The following is a 25,054-nucleotide window of genomic DNA, read 5'->3' on the forward strand; positions in this document are numbered from 1 at the left end:
AGTGCGCGTAGTGGTAGGAACAGCAGAAGCTGGCATGTGGACATAAGGCCTAAAAGCTCTGAACTATATCTGCAGAAAACCACTTAAACTGAGAGCAATCAAGGTGCAAGCGTCACAAGTGGTCCTCACCAGTGTCGGTAGTCAAAGTCGAAGGGGATGGTGATCTCCTCGGCAGGTGCCAGGTCTCGGTCAGCCACCAGGTAGAGCCGCAGCAGGCCCTCTTGGAAGGTGTGTCGCACCCGCGCACTGGGACGGCACGAACGGCGCACAAACCGTGCCTCGTTCCCATACACTCGGGCATCCACACAAACCCCATCTTCGTTATCCGCCCAGCCCTTGTAGAAGAGCACACATGGGTACAGCCTGCAAGAAGAAGGCTAGGCACTGCTGCACCTGGTACGAATAGTGCAAATTTCACATAGCCAGAATCCTATATATGTACGCCCTTGAAACCTAAGCTGGTAGACATCATTCGATTTATCTTCACTGGTCTCCACAGAAAATCGAATGACAAGAATAATTGCTTATCATTTGTGAGCGCATGTCAAATGTACAGGGTGTCCCAGCTAACTTTAGCCAGAGTTTAAAATTATGCCGATGCACTTTAAGGCAATGCGAACAAATGCATGTTGCTCACTATTGTGTGGAGGGGTGGCACCACAGGGGTGGCACCACAGGGTGGCACACCACCACCGGTAAGTGGGTTCTGTTCCATGTGCACATGTCGTGCTGATCTCAACCAATTTTGTTGGGAGTGCCCCCTCTACATCCCACCAAGGCTTCGTGCCCTGGCCACCATACAGCGGGCGTTCTTCTCTCCGGACTTGGGCTTGCCCGGATACCATGTCTCCAGACCATGCCATCGAGCTCTGGCGAGCACTGCTGTTGTTCCTCCAGGACCCGGCGGCACCACTCGTCGGCGATCGGCTCCGCGACAGCCACAAGCATCATGCGGCCCCCATTAAGCTGCCTCCAGGACGTTCGTTAATAAAACGGAGGCAGCCTTATCGTTCCCCTTTTGCAATAACACCCTTCCCCTTTCCAAAGCAGCGTCTTAGGCGCATTTTAATGTGGAGAAAACGTGGTTTCATTCATTCATTCACTTACTATCTGTTAAGAATTAGTGTTTTTCTGCTTACTGAAGATGCCTGCGAAATACAAGGAAATACCACGTGACATGTCTGCTTGCGCGGCAGGATTGTAGCACTCCCAAATGCTCCGCACACAAACGAACATAGCATCTAGCTGGGTGTGCTACCACTGCACCTGCTTCCCGCTATCACGAACCACCGCGATGGAAGCGGGCGGAAATCGCACTGCCAGTGCCTGCATCACTGCCCCACACACCCTGCTAGATGCTATGCTCGTTGGTACGAGAAACGCTGGGAGCGCTGCAGCATGTCACATGGTATTTTTTTTTATTTCGTGGGCATGTGCAGTATACAGAAAAACACTATTACCTAATAGACAGAACGTGAGAAACTGTCTAATCGGACGTTTTGCAAAGCGCTCTACAACTTTCTAATTGGAATTTTTTGCCTAATTTCATTGCTTCAGAACTTGGTTAATTAATATCAACTAATTATGTAATTAAGCAGAACACAAAAGATAGTGTGACTTACTCCATACAATAATCAGCAACATGCATTTGGTGGCGTTGCCTTAGAGTGCATTGGCATATTTTTAAACTCTGGCTAAAGTTAGCCGGGACACCCTTTAAAATGAGAGGGGTCATATTGGGTTCTCTTTTTCTTCCCAATTGTGACCCTCTGTGAGTTGAAGAACAGTCATTTGCCCTTCCCAGTGTAGTCTTTTGTGCGTGGAAACCAGTAGACTAAATGGTCCCTTACAAAGCAGCCACAAGTGAAGCACAAAGATGAGTGAGTTGGCACACCTACAAACAGCAAACCTGAGACAACAAAACCCTCAAGACTCTGCAGCCAGGCATGGAAGTCTCCCACCAACATTCCCTGGAAGAAAAAGGCAAGGATAGCTACAAGTGAGGTGCCGGTTGATTAAAACAACAGGAGCTCGACAGATTCTTGCTCTTTCGGTTTATTGATCAATATCACATTACAAAAACTACATGAAAAAATTAGCAAAATACACCCCATAGTAAAAGCTGTTGGGAAAACCTCCTATAAAACTAGCGTACCATACACTTGAACCTCACTATTGTGAAGTCGGTAAAATCAGCAATTTGCATGGTTATATAGAAATTTCGTTGCATCACTGCTCCTTGAGTCCACCTTCGCTCGTCCCCCCAAAATGCTTTTTGCACACTCTCTACAGTCTCTAATCTTTATAAAGCGTTATTTGGTGCTACAAAGTTATTGCTTTATTTTCAACTGTATAGTAAGCTCAAGAAAAAAAATTTCAGCTTTATTTTGCGCACTGCATCATAAATAACTTTTACAAAAACTGTATCGCAAGAGAGCAATTGGAACCTGCTAGGACAGTAGTTTTTTGCCAGTGAGGACCTTTTTTGTTCACATTTCTATGCAATTTTTTGTTTGTTTAGCAGTATCACACAGCTTGCTGAGTGTAGTAACCGAGTCTTGCCACATCAGCAAGATGAGCTGCATTGGCTTCCGTAGGTTGTCTTACCGTATTTACTTGCATAATGACCGCACACCTGAATTTTGTCGTGAAAATTAGAGTATGTTTTCTTGCTGCGTAATGATCACACCCCGAACTTGCCGTAGTGATGTATCGTGTGCCAAGTCTAGCTAATGATGATTGCGCTTACCATCTGCCGAATGTTGTCAAATGCTATGCGAACGACTCAAGACATACCAAGCATTCTGCACTCACCAAAAGATTCAAAGCAGATGCCCCATTTCATTTCTTTAATCACTTTCTTCTTTAATCACTTTCCGTGCTACCATGAAAAAAAAAATAAAAATTTACAACCAAGCTTGCCTTCGCTTTATTACTTGTAGGCTTTATAATGGTTGTGGTCAACAACAACAAAAAAGGCGCCTTTCGATTCCTCTCGTCTGCACTCGTGGGCACGCAACAAATCGCGAGCGGCAATGATAGTAGCCACGTTTACACTGATACTGTCACGTGGTAGTGACGGAGAAGAAAGCAGCAATACGGTGGAATACAAAACTAGCTTTTATTGGGCGAGCCTGTGCCCACAAAAACAGGCTAGACTTATAGTACAACAATAGCGGTGAACACGGTCGGCGATCGTCGAAAATCTGATCAGCGGGTCCAGCGCGTCGGCTTTTATACAGCAGTCATCGAATGTTCCAGACAAATCGTTGGGACCCGCGTGCCTTCCACAAAGTTCTACACCATTCGCGTCACGCGATGAAATCAGATAACACAAGGTTCGGCGACAACAGACAGCGGATAGAAGCATCGATAACTTTCCAGAAACTTCGGATACATGCAAGCGCGTCCCGTGCTGTGCAATTACATTTGTTAGGCGGCGAAACGTGGTTGCCAAATAAAGATAAGTACACGTGTCAATACGTTAGAAGTGTACCCTATTCATATGCGGACGCTTGTAACACAGCTAAGATATTTGCCCACCCTTAGTGGAAGCATGCTGTATTAGGATAGCAGTGAAGACAAATGCCGCAGTTTTTACAACATGCCTGCCATGTGTTTCTATGTTACTGGCAGCTAAGCGCGCCCATCTCCATTTCTGTAACCTCAAAGTGGACATGGCTACGTTATTGCCGTAAACTTGCCGATATTAACGATATTCTTCATTACTGACACGGAAGAAACTGTTTAAATGCACGTAATAGACACACAAGAAGAAAAAGATTGCGTTTGGTGTGTTCGGCTTGCTCCACCGGCCGCCATGTTTGTTTTGGTGTCCCGCACTGTTACAGCGGCAGCTGCCTGTTTGTTGTCCTGTTGTCATCCCGCAGTAAATGTGAGATGAAAAACAATTTTTTTTTTTTTCGCGGAAAATTTAGCCAGTGTAATGATCGCACCCCTGAATTTGCATCAATTTTATTTTACAATAATGTGCGATCATTATGCGAGTAAATACGGTATATCTATACTACACACTTTGATCCTCTTCAGCAGCTGATTTTAATTCTAAGCACGTGTGATATCACTGCAAAAGAAACGTCAGAAGATTCCTTTATCTTGCGCAAATCATGTCGCTAGCACCCATGAGGTAGCAGCTTGGACACGGCAACAAAAGAAACTCATGATAACCAGGCAGATCTTAAAATGTTGACACCAGAACATGTAAAATGCACAGCTCACTACTGTCAAAATTTGCGCCAAACAAGGGCACCCATAATTCAAATCAGCGTCAGCCAATAGGAGCGCTCCCTGAGTGGAATGTGACTGCAGTAATGATTTGTGACGCTAGGGTAAGATTGCGCACAATGTTTGCTTCGCCTGCTACGTCACTGAGTAGGCACTGTCCGAGTGGCACTCCCCCATTGTGCTGAAGACCACTGACGAAAGCACGGTGCCAGCGATACCAAGATGGCTGCGCTGTGTTAACGGAAAGCCATGTAATCAATGTAATCAGCACTTCCAGAAGCCTGATTTTCCTCCCAATTTCAAAGATAACACACCAAAGAACTGCAACTTTTGCAAATATATATTGCCATGAGATAATGAGAAGCATTAGGATTGCGGAGAAAAAAGATTAATTAAGAAATAGAAAATTTTGACAGTCGGCCATTTCATTGCCACATCCCCACTAAAGATTCCTTTTTTCTTTTCTTTTACGTTTTTGGGCAATACAAATTTTTTGCGCTGTCCCGAAAGATGCATGTTACATGTATTGAGATTCAATAGTATTAAGGAAAGACCATATCAAAGCAGCAACCAAAAAGTTCCACAAGGATGTGGTAGGTGTAGATGATAGGGGGCCGAGGGAGGGGCTAAAATAAAGTTTGCATCTCAATGAGTTGGTGGAACTTTTGTTTTGTACACCTGTTTGACGATCCACAAGTGCACATGGAAATGCGGTGTACTTACTATAGGCGAGTAAAGCTGAGGTGGGTTTTAAACGACGATGAGATACACACTAAAGTGGTAAGGCTTAGTATGGCCAACCTATTTATTAGTGGTGGAACAGCCATTTCAGCTTATGGTACAGGTCGCCTCGCAGGGATAATGCCGATTCAGCGAGCAGCAAGCACTTTTGGTGCTTCAATGCACATCTGCTTACCATATACCATGCAAATTTTAAGTGATATAGTCAATATGTTGTGGAGACGGTTTGCGTGAGGCTTGCCCTGCAAGTGTGGTCAGGAAAGGATGCGATGCTCCTCCAAGTGCGACGCAAAGGGCAGTAAGGGCGGGTTCATCGATGTGGCGTAGAGGAGGCACCAGACAGATCGTCAACAAACTCGTGTTTATTAACCCATTATGCAACACAGTGTGACAGTCACAGCTTGTGGGCGAAGGCTCACCTCAAGACCGATCGAGTATGCGTGCCTGCACTGAAGATGACATCATGCAATATATACTCATGCAATGCCATGCACATCAGGGAATTCTCGAATAGGGGCCACAAAAAAAAAACTTTTAAAAAGATAGCGTCAGTGCCACTGTGCATGCGTGATACACAAATTTCAGTGAAATAGTGCAGCAACCCGAGCTCAACGCAAAAGTTTTGTATCAACGAACATGACGGCACACATCGAAGCACTGGCTATTGGTGTGTGCCACATTCGACCTCATTCGCTAATACCAGTTTTAACTATGCACCACGTGTGATTCTGATCGCAGTGGCTCTTTTGCAAAGCCCCGCTATCAACTATAAACATTGAAAAAGCTTACCTTTAATCCTAAAATATGACATCCTTATTTGGCAAACTCTGCGGTACCACATGGGCGGGTTTGACGAACACCGAAATAAAGTGACAGCAGGGCACTGAATTGTACGTCCGTTGGACAAAAATGCGAGAATGATGAGCCGGCCAACTCCGACAGGGGCATACAGTTTCTCCCTATATAGTGAGAAACTCTATGGACAGGCCACTACTTCTTTCCATGAAAATGATGATAGCGTGCTGCTGGTTTTGATTTTTTTTTTTTTTTGCTAGCTGCGAAGCGTCGACAGAAGGAGTGTTTGGTGTAATTTTCCGCTAAAATGCCGTTGTTTTGGCAGGATGGCACAAAGAATTGCGCACAGCGCAGTTTGGCACAATTGACACCAAACTGTTCCACCACTGATTTATGAGGCAAAGACACGAGTGCTACCCATGGCAAATGTTAATGTGTGTAGCGAAAGACTGCTTAATTTCCAGTTATAGTTGAAAAAGATGAGATGACTGCAGTTTTTTTTTTTAATAGTTTCTGGCACGTCTATTCAATAACTATAAGTACGGGTGTGCTATCATACTTATACTGCACCGCTGATAATGTGGCTTTTCATTGACGCAGCACTGCCATCCTGGTACCGCCATAAACATGAGAGATCGGAGCTTCGTATAAATGCGTATTTATCTATGCGAAAATAGAAGAAAAAAAGGCGAATGCGGACAAATAATAAAAGAAGTAAATAGAAAACTAGGGGCGAGATCGCACAAGCATGTTGCTTTTGGAACATTTGTTTGTGCACTTTTGATTTGCTGGCACTGTACTTTTGTCAGCAGTTGTCCCCATGGCTAGGTGGGATCACCAATAGAACAGTGTCTATTCCGTGACATAGGAGGGAAAGCAAGCTTTTGGAAAGGCAGACACATGCGTGATCTCACCTTGCGTCGTGATTCATTACTGCAGTCACATAGGGTGCAGGAAAAGTTCAAATGTTGAATCAAATATCAGAATATTTATCCCAAAGCTTATTGCTAAAAAATTCTTGGCATGAAAACATGGTGCTGTACATGCTCGGGAGTCTCCTAGCATTGCACCACATGAATGTAGCAGGCCTCTTGGGTGCATAGAAGTCAAAATGTACGGTGTAGCGAGGCTCGACTCTTCTGCATTCCCTGGTGCTGCTTTTCCTGCATGGCTCTCATGACGCGTATAATCCGGTTTCCCTGTGTAGCTGTGCGCCGACTGATGGCACTAGTGTATCAAAGCTGGTGCCACCTGACTATGCGAATACTCGGGCGCATAGGGAAAGGGCAACTACTTCTTAAACTTGGGGTCAGCAGCGCACACAGACGTGTTGCGCACTTTGTGGGACCGTCCTGCAAAAAGCTTTGGAGCTGGGTGCAGGGATGGATGAACTCGTTCGTTCAAATGCGCCACCATTTGCGTGGTTAGGTGTCGATGTCCGGAATGGGGCGAACATATTCACTCAATAATCTGTGACGGTCAGTCAGCCTTCTGAGATTCGTCAGCACCCATCATGTTCCATTAGCTGACATTCGGGTAGCTGGCATTGCTGAATAGAAGGCGCAATAAATGCCCCTTGGACTGTTTGCAGTACTGTGTTCCTTTGTCCCAAAGCAGGTTCAAGGTCCCATAACAGTAGGGTGTACTCTTTAGGGAACTCCAAATTAGTGTACCAGCATTGATTACAGCTCAGTTCCAGCAGACGAAGCTTTGGAAAATATTTTTTATCATTAGATTGGCCATTGCATAGAATCAAGCGCTCCTTTTTTCCTTCTGCAGCTAAAGAATTAGTGAGGTTATACCGTACTGAATATAAATGATATTCTCGGGTTAATAGCGGGCCAGAGTTTTATTTCAATCTTTTATTGCACAGAAAATTTTGCTTTCCAGTTTTTCTCCAAAATACTGAAGGGCTGTCCCATCTTTCTGGCAGCTGGATTACTGTAAGGCCCGCCTCCATGAAAGCGCAGACTGCCCACCAAGCGACTCGATCAGCCATTGTTAGTGCTGTGCTGGTCGACCACAGTCGGCACAGACAACAGGCTCCTTTCCATTGTTGGGTTCAACATGCACTGCCACCTCTCAAAAATGTTTAAGTCGGGAGGTCAAGACACGGTTGCACTGTGGTGTTGCTTTTAAGATGATTTTTTGCAATGTTATCTGAAATTAAGCTTTGTATTACTGGATTATAGTGGATGATTTTTCCGACCTGACCCGAACAGTGAGATATTGTGTGGGGGGCATGTGCAGTGCAATAATTACCTCTTCTGGAACACAGGGTTCTGCAGGCGGAACTGGCTGGCCGACAAAAACTTCCCGCGCACCTCAAGCAGTGGCTGCTGGGCAGGTACTGTACGGGTAGTCACCAGGCGGTGGCGGCCCTCCTGGCGGCCCCGAGGGGGGGCACACTCGTCCAGTTGCCAGGCGCCCTCCCAGCCACCCCGCAACAGCTCCTCTTCGGCCAGCTGCTGCTCCTGCCCACCTTTGACCTGGAGAAAGTGCAACGCGCATTGACACACCAAAGTCCACTGAACATCATGTATCCTCATTATAAAAGAGTGCAATGGCTTGCAACTGCTGTTGTGAATGAACTTTTAGGGAATAAATGGAAAACTACTGCAGGCACAAGTGGCCACGTGAGGTTGTTTGCGAACAAACTTTAATGTTGTGCGTTGCAAAACAAAGAGCGACTGGCGAAGCAGTTCACAGAATACACAAGCCTAAATTAATGTACTAGTATATATTGCTACATGGAGGCTGACACAACAGGGAACACAACAGGGAAATCGGAGCACTATTGGGAGTGTCAATAGCAGCAGGTAGAACGAGTTGCACAACACCAGCAGAACAGTCTATCAAAGCGGAATGTGTAGACAGAAAGTCAAGGCCCAGGATGAGGTCGTGAGGGCAGTGCTCTAGAACATAAAATAAAACAGAAGTATGATGTCCGGCGACACTCACGTGAGCCGGACACATGCCAGTAATGGCTGGTGTTCCACCGTCGGCGACTCAAACCACAGGCGACGGAGCAGGAGTGAGGACTTTCTTGAGACGATCACAGATATGTGCGCGCCAGTGTCAATCAGAGCCCTAGCAGGTACATCATCCACGTTCACTTCAACGAGCTTTCGATGTGTGGGCAAGGTCAGAAGAGGATTATTGCGTCGGGTCAGTTTGGCAGCAATATTTACAGTATATTTACAAGGAGAGTGAAAAATGAGCTATATGGTCGAATGTGTGCGCCAGATCAAAAGCGTCTTCTTCATTGACGCTCCTCTATAGAAATATTACCGTAACATGACCCCCGGCTGCTGAAGCACCGCGGAGATATTCGCTGTCAATCTTTACTCCTAAGCCTTCCCAGTTTAATAGCTTTAATACTTCTTCCAAGCGCGCAGTGAATAGCATTGGAGAGATTCTGTCTCCCTGTCTGACCCATTTCTTTATAGGTATCTTCCTCCTTTTTTTTGTGTAGAATTAAGGTAGCTGTGGAACCACTGTAGATATTTTCCAAGGTATTTACGTAAGCGTTCTGTACTCCTTGATTATGCAATGCCTCTATGACTGCTGGTATCTCTACTGAATCAAATGCTTTTTCGTAATCTATGAAAGCCATATAGAGAGGCTTATTGTACTCTGCGGATTTCTCGATAACCTGATTAATGACATGGATGTGACCCATTGTAGAGTATCTTTTCCTGAAGCCAACCTGCTCCCTTGATTGACTAAAGTCCAATGTTGCCCTTATTCTGTTGGAGATTATTTTGTTGGAGATAATACCGGGAGTAAGCTAATGGGCCTACAATTTTTCGATTCTTTAATGTTGCCCTTTTTGTGGATTAGTATAATGTTTGCATTCTTCCAGTTTTCTGGGGCCCTTGCAGTCTATAGACACTTCGTACAGAGAGCCGCCAGTTTTCCTAGCATTATGTCTCCTCCATTTGAAACGGAACAGCACAGTATGCACGGGGACAAGCAGGGAGAAACGACACGGACGAGCGCTGCTTGTCCTTGTCTCCCTGCTTGTCCCCGTGAATAACGCACTGTTCCGTTTCAAATATGTCTTACCAACTCGCCCAAACGTCTGTTTTAACGAGTCTCCTCCATCTTTGATTAAATCGACTGTTATTCCGTCCTCTCCTGCCGCTTTTCCCCGTTTCATGCCTTGCAAGGCCCTTCTGACCTCATTTCTAGTTACAGGAGAAGTTTCTGTATATTGTTCCTTATTGTTTCGAATAGAGTACTCCCGAGTCCTCTGGGTGCTGTACAGGTCAGTATAGAATACTTACGCTGCTTTTATTATACCTTCGAGATTGCTGATGGTGTTACCCTGCTTATCTTTCAGTGCATACATCTTGGTTTGTCCTATGCCAAGTTTCTTTCTCACTGATTTCAGGCTGCGTCCATTTTTTACAGCTTCTTCAGTCTTTCTCACATTAAAATTTCTAATATCGCTTATTTTCGTTTTGTTGCTGATCAGTTTTGACAGTTCCGCGAATTCTATCTTATCTCTTGAGTTGGACACTTTTATTCTTTATCGTTTCTTTATTAGGTCCTTTGTTACTTGGGAGAGCTTGCCTACTGGTTGTCTTGGTGCCTTGCCTCCCATTTGAATTGCTGCCTCTGAAGCCAGCCTCGTTACGGTTTCATTCATTACCTCTGTCATCATCTTCATCTCTCTGTTCTAAAGCTGCATATTTGTTTGCAAGTACCAGCCTAAATTTGTCTCATTTTACCCTTACTGCCTGTTTCTTTTTGACCAATTTTTTTTTTGACCAATTTTACTATTTCTCTGTTCAAATTGAGGTGAATCCTGGCCCTCACTAACCTATGATCACTGCACTTTATCCTACCTATTACTTCTACATCCTGAACTATGCTGGGATTGGCAGAAAGTATAAAATCAATTTCATTTCTTGTTTCACCATTAGGGCTTTTCCGGGCCCATTTTCTGCTGCTACGTTTCCTGAAAGAGGTGTTCATTATTCTCAGCTTATTTCTTTCTGCGAATTCTACCAACATCTCTTCTCTAGCATTTCTAAAACCGACATCGTAGTTGCCCATTGCCTGTTCATCTGCCTGCTTTTTCCCCACTTTTGCATTGAAGTCACCCATTACTACTGTATACCGAGTTTGCACTTTTCTCATCACTAATTCAGCATCATCATAAAACTGATCTACTTCCTCATCGTCGTGACTGGACGTTGGAGCGTAGGTTTGTACTACCTTTAATCTATACCTCTTATTGAGTTTGATTACGACTACTGCTACCCTCTAGTTGATGCTGTAGAATTCGTTAATGTTGTCTGCTATGTCCTTATGGATTAGGAATCCTACCCCGTATTGCTTCTTATCTGGGAGACCTCTATAGCAGAGGACATGGCCGTTATTCAGCAATGTGTAAGCTTCACCAGTTTTTGTAATCTCACTAAGGCCAATAATATCCCAAACAATGTCTGATAGTTCTTTGATGAGTCCTGCTAAGCTAGCCTCACTCGAGAGGGTTCAGGTGTTAAAACGTTGCACCCGAACCCTCTCGAGTGAGGCTAGCTTAGCAGGACTATAGGATTAGAATAGCAGTAACTTTGATTAATGAGAACTGTGTTTGTTATAAGCAGTGTAGAGTGCTCTGTAGCCTTTTGTTCTTTTTTATATATCCTTTGTTTATGTATGTTTTCTTTCCGCTTTTTATATGTAAATATAAATTCTCCTTTCCCTTCTGAAATCAAACGCTCTCATCCTTTATTTGAACAGAAAACATGATAGCGATATTATTTTAAGTCGCTTTCCATAAGTGAACCATGACAAATTGGCGTCAGTGACAGGACTTGAGCGTTTCATACAGTTGTTGTTTTTCATAAGAAAGAAAAAAAAAATTGCACACGGGAGTTAATGGCGCTGGCAAAACGCATGGGGTTGGAAGGAGCGGCACTGCAAGCATGGTTCTATGAGCGAGAGGCGCGAGCGCGTGAGGAACAAGCTGCAAAGAGAGAGGCGAAGAAGGACCAGCTGGAACTAGTCTATCGGCAGTATAGTGGCGACAGGGGCCAGCCAGCCATAACGTGTACTTGGGGAAATACCGTACAAATATAGGAAAGTTCTGTATACAGCAACACATACTTATTGTATTAGCTTTTTATTTTCAAAAGTGGTTGAAAAGGGCATAATGTAGGTGGTCAATCACAGTTACACTCACTCCTGTGAAAGCAGAACAGTGGACGACTTCCACAACTTGCGAGGCGGTCTATCGACAGTGCTCTCACTTTTCCGTGTTGCTGGAGGAGGGATTCTTACTTTTTCAGAGGCTGCACAGATCGAAAAATTCTGCTTACAAAATATATACGCCCTTTTGGAAGTAGCTACTGCAGGTGTAAACACTATCGAGGGTGACCTTTGCGTTGTACCATAGAAAATTAGGTCCTTAAAAATCGGTTGTCAGCCCCTTAAACTCTTCCCGTACCGTGCCCATTGGACATAGTTAGCCAGCTAACGATAGCTTGAAACGCCACTTTCAAGACTTTCCGCGCTGCTCACGGACACTGCGCTATCGTACATGAAGGAGGAGAACTATATCTTTGTTTTCTAAGCAGTTCGCTTTTTTCTGACCAGGAAGTGATTTTTGAATGTGCTTTGATGTTTCGCGATCGTCAAAGTAGAAAGCAAGAATGGCCACCCATTATCAATTGTTTGAAACGCCACTTTAGATACCTCAGGCACCGCTCACGGACACACTGCGCCATTGGACATGAAAAAGGAGAACTACATTTTAGTTTTCTGAGCGATTAGGTTTCTTTCGCAGCAGGTGGTAATTTTTGAATGCGCTCCGAAGTTCTGTGATCGTCAAAGAAAGCAAAGATGGCTATCTCCAGGAGTGGCGCATGCGGTTCTAAAGATTGCTGATGTCGCTATGCCTGTGGGTTTACGGCTGATTTAATCGATGGATCAAGCAGCAGCAAGTCTCAGAATGCTGCCTATTCCTCGGACTTTGACTCTGAGAGCAACGACAATGGAAACCAGCCCAGAAAATCCGCAGCCGCAGCCTGGCACGCCCTACTGTTGTGCTTGCAGTTAAATTTTTTATAGTGGAATTTTTGTAGTGGAATAGTGGAACAAAGGTGGTTCAATGAAAAATTGATTTTTTTTGGAGATAACGCCTATTGGACGGTAATACATTTTGTATATCTCATAACCTTTGTTACATATTTTTCTTAGTAGATATAAGCACGTCTTTACAAACATTGTTCAATTTTATCTTACAATCTTGATTCTGGCAATTAATGTCTTTTTTATGACATACATTTCATTAACCCTTTCAGGGTCAATGACGTAAATATACGGCGCAGGGAACAAGTCCGAAAATGGTCGATGCCGTATATTCACGGCGCCGTCTGTACGTTTAAAAAGTGCGCCAATTTCCAAACTTTTTCTTTTCTTTCATGAGCTGCCACTATATGGGAATACAGCAAATTTTTTTCGCGCAACTCCCTCTCTCTTTAGGTCCAATCCTAGGATAGCTTTGGTGTTCCGACTTGTCTTATCTATAATTTGATGCTTAAGTTGGAGCATTGCATCCTGTGTTGACAAATTTCTCCGGAAGCCCAACACTGTAGGGGGGAGAACGTTATTATCCTCGAAATAGTTGGTCAGTCTCGTTAGGACAACGAGCTCCATGAGCTTGCCCACACAGGATGTGAGTGAAATGGGTCTCAGGTTCTCCAACTGTAGCCGCTTGCCTGGTTTAGGTATTAGAATAATTTGGGCCGTTTTCCATTGTTGTGGTATTGTACCGGATTTCCAGCATTCATTCATATACTTGTTAAATTGTTCTAGAGAGGCATCATCGAGATTTTGGATCGTCTTGTTTGTTATTCCATCCAGTCCCGGCGTGGATGTAGTGTTAAGCTTTTGTAGAGCTCTCAATTCCGCCTTGCTAATCTCTTCGTCCAATTGTCTGTTTTTGGTGCCTGTGTAATCTAGGTGAATTGTTGGCTTAGCCCGAGATAAATACCTTGCGGCTATCTCATCGATAAAAGCTGCTTCAGTTTTGTCATATGCATGTAAGATTTTGTTTGTTTTGTCTGTACGTGGCTTTACTTTCCTCAGGATTCAAAAGGTGCCTGAGGAAGTTCCACGTGTTGGACAATCCTAATTGATTATCCATATTGCTGCATGTTGCTTCCCATTGCTGGTTACAGAGCTGTTGTGCATATGCTTCTATATCTCTGTTAAGCCGGGCCAGCCTGCGTCGGAGCGTCCTGTTGTGTCTCTTGAATTTTTCATCTCCTCAAGAGACCAATATTAAACAGAATAAATGAGTTAGGCCTAGGCCAGCGAGTATACAGTTATATACGAGACTTCCTTACCAACAGAAAGGCACACATTAAGATAGGAAACCTTAACTCCAAAGAACTACAGATCGGAAGCGCAGGTACGCCCCAAGGTTCAGTAATATCCCCGATGCTGTTTAACCTGGCTCTTATTGGATTACCAGCAAGGCTACAGGAAATCTATGGCCTCAATCATACCATCTACGCTGATGATATCACCCTCTGGGTGAGTGATGGCAACAATGGACAGGTTGAAAACACATTACAACATGCCATAGAAGCAGTTGAACAATACCTAGCAGGAACCGGATTGGCGTGTTCAGCAGAGAAATCTGAGCTCCTCATTTATGTACTCTCGCGACGTGGCCGAAAACCACGCAACTACGAGAAACGAAACAATCCGGAAATTCACCTAACTACGGCAGAAGGTACGCCCATACACAAGCTTGACAAGATCAGAGTATTGGGCCTCATCATTGAAAGTAACGGCTACAATGGAGACCATGTGCAAATTAGACGCTATAACATCTCAAATCATGCGGCTACTTAAACGAATAGCCAACAAACATAGTGGAATGAAAGAAGGCAATCTGATTCAACTAGTTTTCAAGCGTTCGTAATAAGCAGAATAGTATACGTGGCACCGTACCTACGATGGTACTCGTCAGAAAAATACAAATTAGACTGCTTAATCAGAAAAATCTACAAGCAAGCAATCGGACTCTCCATCACCACCAGCAACGATAAGACTACTGCAGCTAGGTCTCCACAATACACTGGATGAGCTAATTGAGGCACAACAAATAGCACAATACAAACGCCTGTCCAAAACTAAAACAGGTAGGCAAATATTGCATCGCCTAGGTATAAGGTTTTATACCCAACATGGTGCCAAAGTAGATATGCCCAGACACATCAGAGACATGATAACTATCCCTCCAATACCCAAGAATATGCATCCTACCCACCATCAGGGTAGACGGGAAAGCAGAGCACGCAATATACAGAAGAAATTCAGCAACAGCAAGGACACCACATTTGTAGATGCAGCTAGATACAGACACAAGCACGCCTACACAGCAGTGGTGATAAATTACGAGAGAAAATGCACAATGAGCGCTACAGTCAAAACGCCACATGCAGAAACCGCAGAGGAAATAGCTATTGCGCTAGCCATAGCACAAACACTAGCGGGCGTAATCATCAGTGATTCCCAAATGGCCATACGAAACTTCGCCAACGGTCAAATATTCCCAGAGGCACTACGACTCCTAAAATTAGCTAATAACCGCGACAAAAGTGTCGATCTCATCTGGACACCCGCTCACACACTACCAGACAGTAGCAATGAGGTGGCGCACAGCATGGCTTGAGAGGTTACCGACTGAGCCTCAGTTAGCCCCGCCTCACCGACTACCGATGAGTGGGAGTGGAAAGATTGAATGACCAGATTTCACGAAATTACACAACACCATAGATTGCAGAAGCGTACATTCCCGCCTCCGCACCCAAAATTAAGCAAAAACCAGTCTGTAGAACGGCGGCAGTTACAGACCAGATCCTATCCAAGTCCAGCTATTACGCACCTAATATACCCAGATTTATACCCAACGGACAAGTGTACATTGCAACTCTAGAGCCACCCTGGAGCATATCCTATGGGAATGTATGGCTGTAATCAAGGGTAACGGTGATGCAGCCTCACACAGCGACAGCCTCCGCGCGCGCTGGGAGTCTGTTGCTCAGCTCGGACCTACAGCACCAACTCTGGGCCGTCCAGTGAGCCGAGGAAGCTGCCAAGGGCCAACAACCCTTGGCTGAAACCTAGGCGGGGTCCAGGCCCACCCCACCAAATCAGAGGGCACTGAATAAAGTTATTTGAATGAATGAATGAACTCCCTCTCTCTGTTTTCGTTGCATGGTTTGTTTTAAAGCTAGTTTGCTCCCGCGCATCCATATAGTACCGCTCGCGCATTGGCGCACGCGTGAGCAGGCGGCAATTTGGGTTTTGTTCAGCGGGCAGTTTTGGCTTCTTGCGCTTGCAAAACTGATGGCTATCTTGTTACTAATTGCTCAAAGGGCAACCGCTTGTTTCTCACTCGTTTAGTGCTCACAGGGGTGTGCATAGGAAGGATGTCGCCGTGCATGAATTTCCAGTGCTTTTTTTTTTTTTTTTTGACAGTCGAGAAAACTAATTGCCTTTGGTTGGTGATAAGATTAAGATTAGCATAAGTTTGTCGCATGTTTTGCCTTTTTGACGGGCACACTACACACAGTTTTCCTGAGCGCGCGCACCTAAGCAGTTTGATTACGCTATGGATTTACTTATTAGTGTAAGAGCAGGAACATTTAAGTCTTGTGAAATAATTCGTTTGTGCATTTTCAGAGCCTTGAACTATGTGTATAACAATGCATAAAATTTTGAGTTCCTATAAGATCATTTCTTTTTTTATTGCTGTTATTCATGAATGAAGAGTACATATATACCAACCCAAGATATCTTTTTTCTCACTTTACAGTCACCCTAGAAAACTATGGTACATTTTTTTCGAAATAAGTCCCTAAGAAGAATTAGAATCTGCAATAAAAAAATCGACCCTGGGCGGTCGCACATGGCGAAATAAATAGACCCTCAAAGTGTTAATAAAAGCTTTATGTGTGAAAACTGCAGTCATATTGCTTTTTGTATATGTATTACATAAAATATCTAGTGCAGTATATCTTCAGCAAAAAAAATGAGGCGTGAGCTACAAAAAATAGCGATTTTCCACATGGTAGGGAAAGAGTTAAGCAATGTCCAAGCAACATTTTGAGGCAGATTACTCCGATACTGAAACCGCCTAGTGCATCCAAATTTTGGTAATAGTGCCTGTAGATTTTTAAATAGTGATAGCAATCACAAAATACACATTCTGCAATAGTGAGTCCAAAATTTCAAAATGTCCAAGACATTTTTTTTATAAGTGCATTTTTTTATGTTTTTACAAAAGTGTGGGTGAAGTGCCTGGAAATTTGCTTCACGAACAGACCGTAAGGAGAAGCCAGAGTTATGAACTACTGTGGTTTATTATTGCGAAAGCAATTATATGGTTCCTCCGGGCGCATTTATACCAGCGGCATAGGTGTCGGAGCGATGTTCCATATTGTCACAGACAAAGCCACAAAAGACTTCGGTCGACGCTAAAGATCTTTTTATATATATCGCTGTCCTGGCACCCTCGTCGTTCTCTTCTTCTCGGAGCCACCCAACATGCCTAGCATGTGGCACCGAATCGCACCGAGTGGCTGTCAGCTGTGTCGAGGCCGTGGCATTACCCCCCTCCCTAGAAGCATCGTCTCGATGCGGAACATTGAGGCACTGGAGATTGCCACGGGGATGCTGTTAAGAGGGACGTAGATGGTGAGAGAGGCGTGGGACTTTGCGTTCAGCGGGAGTGGTATAACTTCAATCTAGAGACGTGAACGACATCGGACAGGCTTGGGCGTCGGGAACGGCGAGCGGTGCCTCCTCCTTCAGGAATCACTTCGTATGTGACGTCGCTGAGTCGTTGAACGATCCGATAAGGTCCAAAGTAGCGGCGCAAAAGTTTCTCCGACCGACCACGCTGGCGAATCGGTGTCCACACCCATACTTTGTCACCGGGTTGATAAGTGACGTCGCGGTGACGAAGATTGTATCGGTCGGCGTCGTTGTGTTGTTGGTAGCGGATACGCATTCGTGCGAGCTGGCGTGCCTCTTCGGCGCATCGAGCGAATTCGGCAGCATCATTGACAACATTAGAACAGTAGGTGGGTAAGAGCATTGCGTCCAACGTTGTGACAGCTTCCCGGCCGTGCACCAAGCGAAAAGGGGTGAAGCCGGTAGTTTCTTGAACGGCAGTATTATATGCAAACGTAACATATGGGAGAACGTCGTCCCAGTTTTTGTGGTCGACGTCAACATACATGGAAATCATATCAGCGATCGTTTTGTTTAGTCTTTCTGTGAGCCCGTTCGTCTGGGGATGGTAAGCAGTGGCTTTGCGGTGAACGGTACCACTGAGAAGCATGATATCTTCTGTGAGCTGCGCTGTAAATGCTGTGCCCCGGTCGGTTATAACCACTCTTGGAGCACCGTGGCGGAGTACGATACCATGTACAAAGAAGGTCGCAATATCATTTGCAGTGCCTCGTGGGAGAGCTCGGGTTTCAATGTAACGTGTTAGGTAGTCTGTGGCAACAGCAATCCAACGGTTACCAGCCCTCGACGTGGGGAATGGTCCAAGCAAATCTATTCCAACCTGCTGAAAAGGGATCCGCGGAGGATCCACGGGATGGAGAAGACCAGCGGGACGCACGGGTGGTGTCTTGCGTCTCTGGCAGTCGCGGCATGTCTTCACGTATTGCTTGACGTCACGGCGAAGGTTAGGCCAGAAGTACTTTTGGCGTATGCGTGAAAACGTCCGTGCGAATCCCAAGTGGCCCGAAGATGGATCGTCGTGAGATGCCCGCAGGATGTCGTCACGTAGTGAAGAAGGCACTACAAGGAGGCAGGCGGTTGCGGTCGAGTGAAAACCCAATTTGTAGAGAACGCCATCGCGGAGAAAAAACGAGGAGAACTTGCGGATGAACATACGAGGCGGCTCCGGTAGACGGTTCTCAAGGTAGTCGATGAGAGGCCGGAGTTCTGAATCATCGCGCTGTTGCTTGCTGATGTCTGATACTGAGATAATGGACAGAAATGCGTCCTCTTCATCAAACTCGCATGGCGACGGTTGAAGTGGAGCACGTGACAGGCAGTCGGCGTCGGTGTGTTTACGCCCGGACTTGAACACTATTGTCATATCGTATTCTTGCAAGCGAAGACTCCAGCGTGCAAGACGGCCAGATGGATCCTTCAGATTGGCTAGCCAGCACAATGAATGGTGATCTGTCAAAACTCGAAACGATCGGCCGTACAAATATGGTCGGAACTTAGCAATTGCCCACACAACGGCCAAGCATTCCTTCTCCGTAGTGGAATAGTTACTTTCAGCTGGAGACAAAGTGCGGCTTGCGTACGCAATGACGCGTTCGGCTCCATCTTGCCACTGTACGAGGACGGCACCAAGGCCAACGTTGCTGGCATCCGTGTGCAACTCGGTGTCACTGTCTTCGTCAAAGTGTCCTAGAACAGGAGGTGTGCGCAGACGATTCTGGAGTTCACAGAAGGCCTCTTGTTGTTCCTGCTCCCAGACAAACGGAACATTATCTTTAGTCAGCCGCTGCAAAGGTTCGGCTATCCGTGAAAAGTTTGCCACGAAACGTCGATAATAAGCGCAAAGCCCTAGAAAACGGCGGAGTTCGTGTTTGTTCGAAGGTGTTGGAAACGAAGCAACAGCAATGGTTTTGTCGGGGTCTGGTCGAATGCCCTCGTAGCTGACGACATGGCCTAAAAATTTGAGTTCGTCATACCCGAAATGGCATTTTTCAGGCTTTAAAGACAGGCCAGCAGTACGAATTGCGTCAAGAACTGCTTGTAAGCGCTGGAGGTGCTGCTCAAAAGTTTCCGAAAAGACAACGATATCATCTAAATAGACAAGGCATGACTGCCACTTGAGACCTGATAGAACCGTGTCCATCATGCGCTGAAAAGTGGCAGGCGCAGAGCACAATCCGAAAGGAAGGACCTTGAATTCGTAGAGTCCGTCAGGCGTAATAAATGCCGTTTTCTCACGGTCACGCTCATCAACCTCTATTTGCCAGTAGCCGCTGCGAAGGTCCATCGATGAGAAGTATCGAGCATTTCGAAGGCGGTCCAAAGAGTCGTCGATGCGGGGAAGGGGATAAACGTCCTTCTTCGTAACGTTGTTAAGCTTGCGATAGTCAACGCAAAAACGCAGTGTGCCGTCTTTCTTTTTCACCAGAACCACAGGTGACGCCCATGGACTGGTGGAGGGCTGTATGATGTCGTCGGTAAGCATTTGTTTGACTTGATTCCGGATGGCGTCTTGCTCTTTACGAGAAACACGGTAGGCACGTTGGCGCACGGGTCTTTCATTGGGATTTGTAATAATTCTGTGTTTCGCAGTAGGCGTTTGGTTGACCTTCGATGTTGAAGCGAAACAGTCCGCAAAAGACTGTAAAAGGCTTCGAATGCTAGCCTGTTGTTCACCTGATAATTTAGAATTCACATCAATATTGCTGTTGGCTGGTACGTCACAGTTAGAATCTCCATCATTTTGCCCTACAGTTAAACAAGCGGGAAAATCACTGACTGGCTCCAAATAGGCGATGGCAGTTCGTGGGGCGAAGTGCTGGTATTCACGACTGAAATTGGTCACTAAAATCTGAGCAGTCCGTGACGACAGCTGCAAGATGCCGCGGGCTACGCAAACCTGTCGAGCCAACAAGACTGACAGATTGCCTTCAGCGATTCCGAGATGGGGAGGATCATCGTCTGTTTCTACGGTGATCAACGCAGTACTCCGGGGTGGTAAAGTAGCCCAGTCACCCGAAACGCGCAACACCGTGGACTGTGGGTGGTAGTCGTCCGAATGAGTATCGACAAGAGCGGTGACCGGGTGGTTATCTACAGAAACGAGTATGTCGGCTGAAACAGGTTCAGGGTTTTCGAAGAAAGGTGTCGAAGGTGCGCAGTCGTCGTTGTCGTCGTCGTTATCGTCGTCGTCGGGGTGTCGCAGCGGAGGATCTTTCGAAGTGCGTTGGACAGCGGCCCCACCTCCGGAGGTCGCTGTTCTCAGTTTCCCCGACTTGGGCTCGTGGGCCGATTGCCCACGGAAGCGGAGAACGTAGTGTAGCGGCTAGGTGACGCCGATCGTCGAGGAGGTGGTGATCGTGACTGGCGCCTCTGCGGAGACGGAGATCGGGTCGTTGGCAGGGACTGTTCAACCGGTGGGAACTGCGCGTACGGCAACGAAGGTTGACTGGCCAGATATTGCTGGATTTCTCTCGGGCGCTCTCCCTCACGTGGGCGACGAGCGCCGGGGTGATAGCCCTGGAGTCCAATTCTTCGGTAGTAGCAGGCACGGTACACGTGGCCCGCTTCGCCACAGTGGAAGCAGAGTGGCTGGTAGTCAGGTGTACGCCACACGTCTGACTTTCGCGTATTGATTCGGGGGCTCGTGGACCCGTACATATTTGTACGTGAACCTTGGCCCTGGAAGTGACACAGCGGTTCTTCAGAAGAAGGCGGGTTACGGTGGTTCCCGGGTTGCGCAGGTAGCCTCACTGCTTGCGCATAAGTCAGTACGGGGGCGGCTTCAGGTCTGGTTTGCACGAATGGCTGTGCTGCCTGGCGAACTTCTTCGCGGACGATATCTGTGAGGGATGTTAGGGTCGGTTGAAATCGCACTCCCTGTAGCCGGTCGAGCTCCTCACGCACGACACTACGCACAAGCTCTCGAAGCGCATCGGTGTCATAGGGTAACGAGACAGAAGATGCTGATCCCAGGTTGATTTGGCGATCGTAGACCGAGGAGCGTTGTTGAAGGGCTCGCTCCATTGTTGTCGCCTCACTGACGAACTCAGCTACTGTAGCTGGAGGCCTTCGCATCAGTCCAGCAAACAGCTGCTCTTTAACTGCACGCATCAGTAGGCGTACTTTCTTCGCTTCTGTCATGCCAGGGTCAGCACGCTTGAAAAGCCGCGTCATGTCTTCTACGAACATGGCTACGCTTTAGTTCGGCCTTTGAACCCTATTCTGAAGGTCTTGCTCTGCTCGCTCTTTTCTTGCGGGGCTGCTGTACGTGTCGCGTATCTGCCTTTGAAATTCTTGCCAGGTGGTGATGGATGGCTCGTGGTTAGCGAACCATGTTCGGGCAGAGTCCTCTAGGGCGAAGTACACGTTCCTTAACTTTTTCTGCTCGTCCCAATTATTGACGTCAGCCACACGATCGAATTCGTCGAGCCAGTCTTCCACGTCCTCAAAAGGCTCACCATGGAACGGCCGCGGCCAGCGTGGGGTGTGGAGAACCAGCGACGCAGGAGGCTGTCCCGTACCGTACGTCTCCTGTGTCTGGCTTGCGGTTGTGGTGGACATCCTCGGCAGATCTTGGAGGCCGTATTCCGGAGGCAGTCTTTGAAGCCGTCGGCTTTTGCGTAGGTTGTCCGAGCTCTGTTCCTGGGGGTCAGAGTACATAGACGTGTACCCAGCACCTCCACCAATTTGTCACAGACAAAGCCACAAAAGACTTCGGTCGACGCTAAAGATCTTTTTATATATATCGCTGTCCTGGCACCCTCGTCGTTCTCTTCTTCTCGGAGCCACCCAACATGCCTAGCATGTGGCACCGAATCGCACCGAGTGGCTGTCAGCTGTGTCGAGGCCGTGGCAATATAAAGTCCAAGGGTTATAACATTGTCGCCACACACCGTATCTGCATGTGCGATTGAAAGCGTGCAAGCGTGAGCCATCAATGGCGGCTCAATCTCACACTTGCAAGGGGGGAAAGCAAGGAGATAGCGCACCGTCTTCAGTCGTGCCCAAGGAACCGAGGGAAGGAGAGGGGAGGCGTTATGCTCCGGCGACTGCTGCGCATGGCACAAACGTCATCTCGAAAGCGATCTGCGATGGGGACAGAGCACGTGCACGGAGTGCTGATGGCTTCATGTGTGTAGTGTTTTCGTCGCTTAGTTCGCATTGAAGCGAGAGGCAGCACGAAGATCAATTCATCCACTGTTGCTGTCGCGCCTCCTCACTCCAGTGTTTTGATAGCAAGTGCACGTGGTGATCGAGTGAGATGTCTTCACATTTGCTTTTGTGCACGTGACACAATGCTTGTTAATTTAAGTGAACAATTCCAAGTTTAGGGATGCGCGACTCGCACGCGTTGCCCGATATTTTCCCCACATATCTCCTCCTCCTGTAGTCTGACTTTGCCACATGGCTTTACGGAGGTGGTCGGTGTGGTTGCAGAGTGGTACGAGAGATGGTGCAAGTGTTGTGCTGCTCTTCTTGGGCTTAGAGGGTCGGCGAGTGGCAGGGACGCTCTGCGCATGCACCGATCTACTTCTCGAGACACCATAATGGACAAACACAATCAACATGCCACTGTCACGTGAATAGGCATTGGTGTCCAGCGTAGGGGTGAACACATTCGCTGGTGAGTTGCACTTCATCGATTTCTCATGCCCCCATCAGAATGTTCTGCGGATATTAAATCAGCTAGCAGGCATTAGTGTACAATAAGTGCAATAAATACCCTTGTGTGTCTGCACTATTGTGTTATCGTTCCCTTGTCCCAAGAGCAGGTTTGAGAACCCCACAATGTTTATACGACGCTAAGATTACTATCCTTACTTCGTATAGCTGTCTACTAATTTGCTATCGCAATCAATGCTTCGCCTTTAGGGCAAAACTACGACTTTTCTTGAAAGCCATTTTTACATATTAGACTAGGGCGATTTCATAAAACCTAATGCGTAAATTTCTGGTATAAATTAAACTATTCCAATCTGTTTTTATTAGTGATTAGTATTGTTATTAGTAGCTATGTTATAAGTAGTGGAATTTTGTGCATAATAGATAAAATAAAAACATTTGTGAGTTGAAAACGAAAGGCACTGCGGTTCTGATTAAGTGGTGAAGCTTTCCCGCCTTGGGTGTCTGCTTGACATTTGAAATCACTATGATAGGTAGTGGCTGCCTTGGAGGCATGCAGCATGGTAGGCTACTGTTCGGTGCCGCTGTGCCGGACGTACGCAACCGAGCCCGCTGTCAGCCTTATTCACACTTAGCCACAGGACAAGAAGCTGCGTGAAGCTTGGCTCACAAAACTTAGAACCGGCAGACAGCCATTGGCTACAACTCGGGTATGTAGCAAGCACAGATGCGAGGAAGATTTGTGCTATGGCGCCGGGACTGCGCGATGTTCAGTGAGTAGCAGAAAACGCGCACTGAGACGTGCGCCCGCGCTTCCTGCCCGGCTAATGTCACGATGGTTTGGTCTATGAACTTGTTGATGCTAGACACTGGCAAGTTCACTGGAATGGAAAAGGAGTGGTAAGAAGCTAATTAAATAAAGGCATGGCATATGGTCATGTTTGTGTTACGAATTAACGCACTGGATTATGAAAAAGAAGCAGTGCGAAATCACCCGCTGACTGCGTACAGTGCAATGCAACTTTAGAAATAACATTGAAACGTCCAAGAATTTAGAAGAATAAAAATATTGAATCATCGCGACGGCACATCACAGTCGCCGTAGGCGTCGAAGTCTCTATAAAGAAATATTTTGGAACAGTTCTGATAGCATCCACACAACAATGGTTGCTAGTGTACTGTCAAATGTTCATATGCTGCGGCCTAAAGCTCACGGCACGGTGCGAAAACGCATTCACAGCGAAAGCGAAACATTGTGCGTGGACATGCATGTAGACGTGCAGTCGGCTGCCGCGAACCTGAGCGATCGCTGCATTGAGGCTTAATTCTGTTATGCTCCATTTGGTTATACAGACAGCCCACTATAAGAACATATTTCACATGTCTACTTTTCACACAAGAAGCCAATTCGGGAGACTCCATCGCGGCGACCTCGCACAATGGCATTCACAGTACGTATTCGGTAAAGAGATAGCGCTGGTAAACGATTTTGTGCTTTCAGTTTGCCCAAGCTATTATTATATCGATAGTCAAAAACTTCCCTCGTTTTGAGATTATTTACATAAATAGAGAGCTTTGGTTTAGGGGACGCAAGCGGCTTGCGCACGCAAGAACTAGGGGCCATGGTAACGCGCATGCGCAACCTCTACGTCTGGGTCTGCGCGTGCGCAGTGCCGCCGCCCCTAGTTCTTGCGTACGCAAGTCGCTTGCGTCCACTAAACTAAAACTCTCTAATGTCCAGGAGGGCTGCCTCGTGGCATTCTTATTGAGCACCGTAAGCGAAACCTATGAGGAGTGCGCCGTGTGATCCTTCATACTACACAAGGGAGGCACTTCCGACAGATGGCGACTCCATAAGTCCACG

General features: G+C 46.5%; 1 protein-coding gene across 5 annotated transcripts in view; it reads right to left on the reverse strand.

Annotated features, from left to right (window-relative positions):
- The window catches only part of LOC126529757 (inactive histone-lysine N-methyltransferase 2E-like), a 392,924-nt gene that overhangs the window by 212,045 nt on the left and 155,825 nt on the right, over positions 1-25,054 (reverse strand). For all 5 annotated transcript variants that reach the window (XR_008612213.2, XM_055070020.2, XM_055070021.1 and 2 more), the window contains 2 exons: positions 8,044-8,270; positions 130-363 (listed from right to left, as the gene is read on the reverse strand). Coding sequence is in view for 4 of the 5 variants with exons in the window: in XM_055070020.2 (XP_054925995.1) it covers positions 130-363; positions 8,044-8,270 (461 nt within the window). In the remaining variant the exon portion in view is untranslated. The remainder of the gene's footprint in view (positions 1-129; positions 364-8,043; positions 8,271-25,054) is intronic.

The sequence above is a fragment of the Dermacentor andersoni genome, chromosome 9 (genome assembly GCF_023375885.2).
Source record: "Dermacentor andersoni chromosome 9, qqDerAnde1_hic_scaffold, whole genome shotgun sequence".
Lineage (NCBI taxonomy): Eukaryota > Metazoa > Arthropoda > Arachnida > Ixodida > Ixodidae > Dermacentor > Dermacentor andersoni.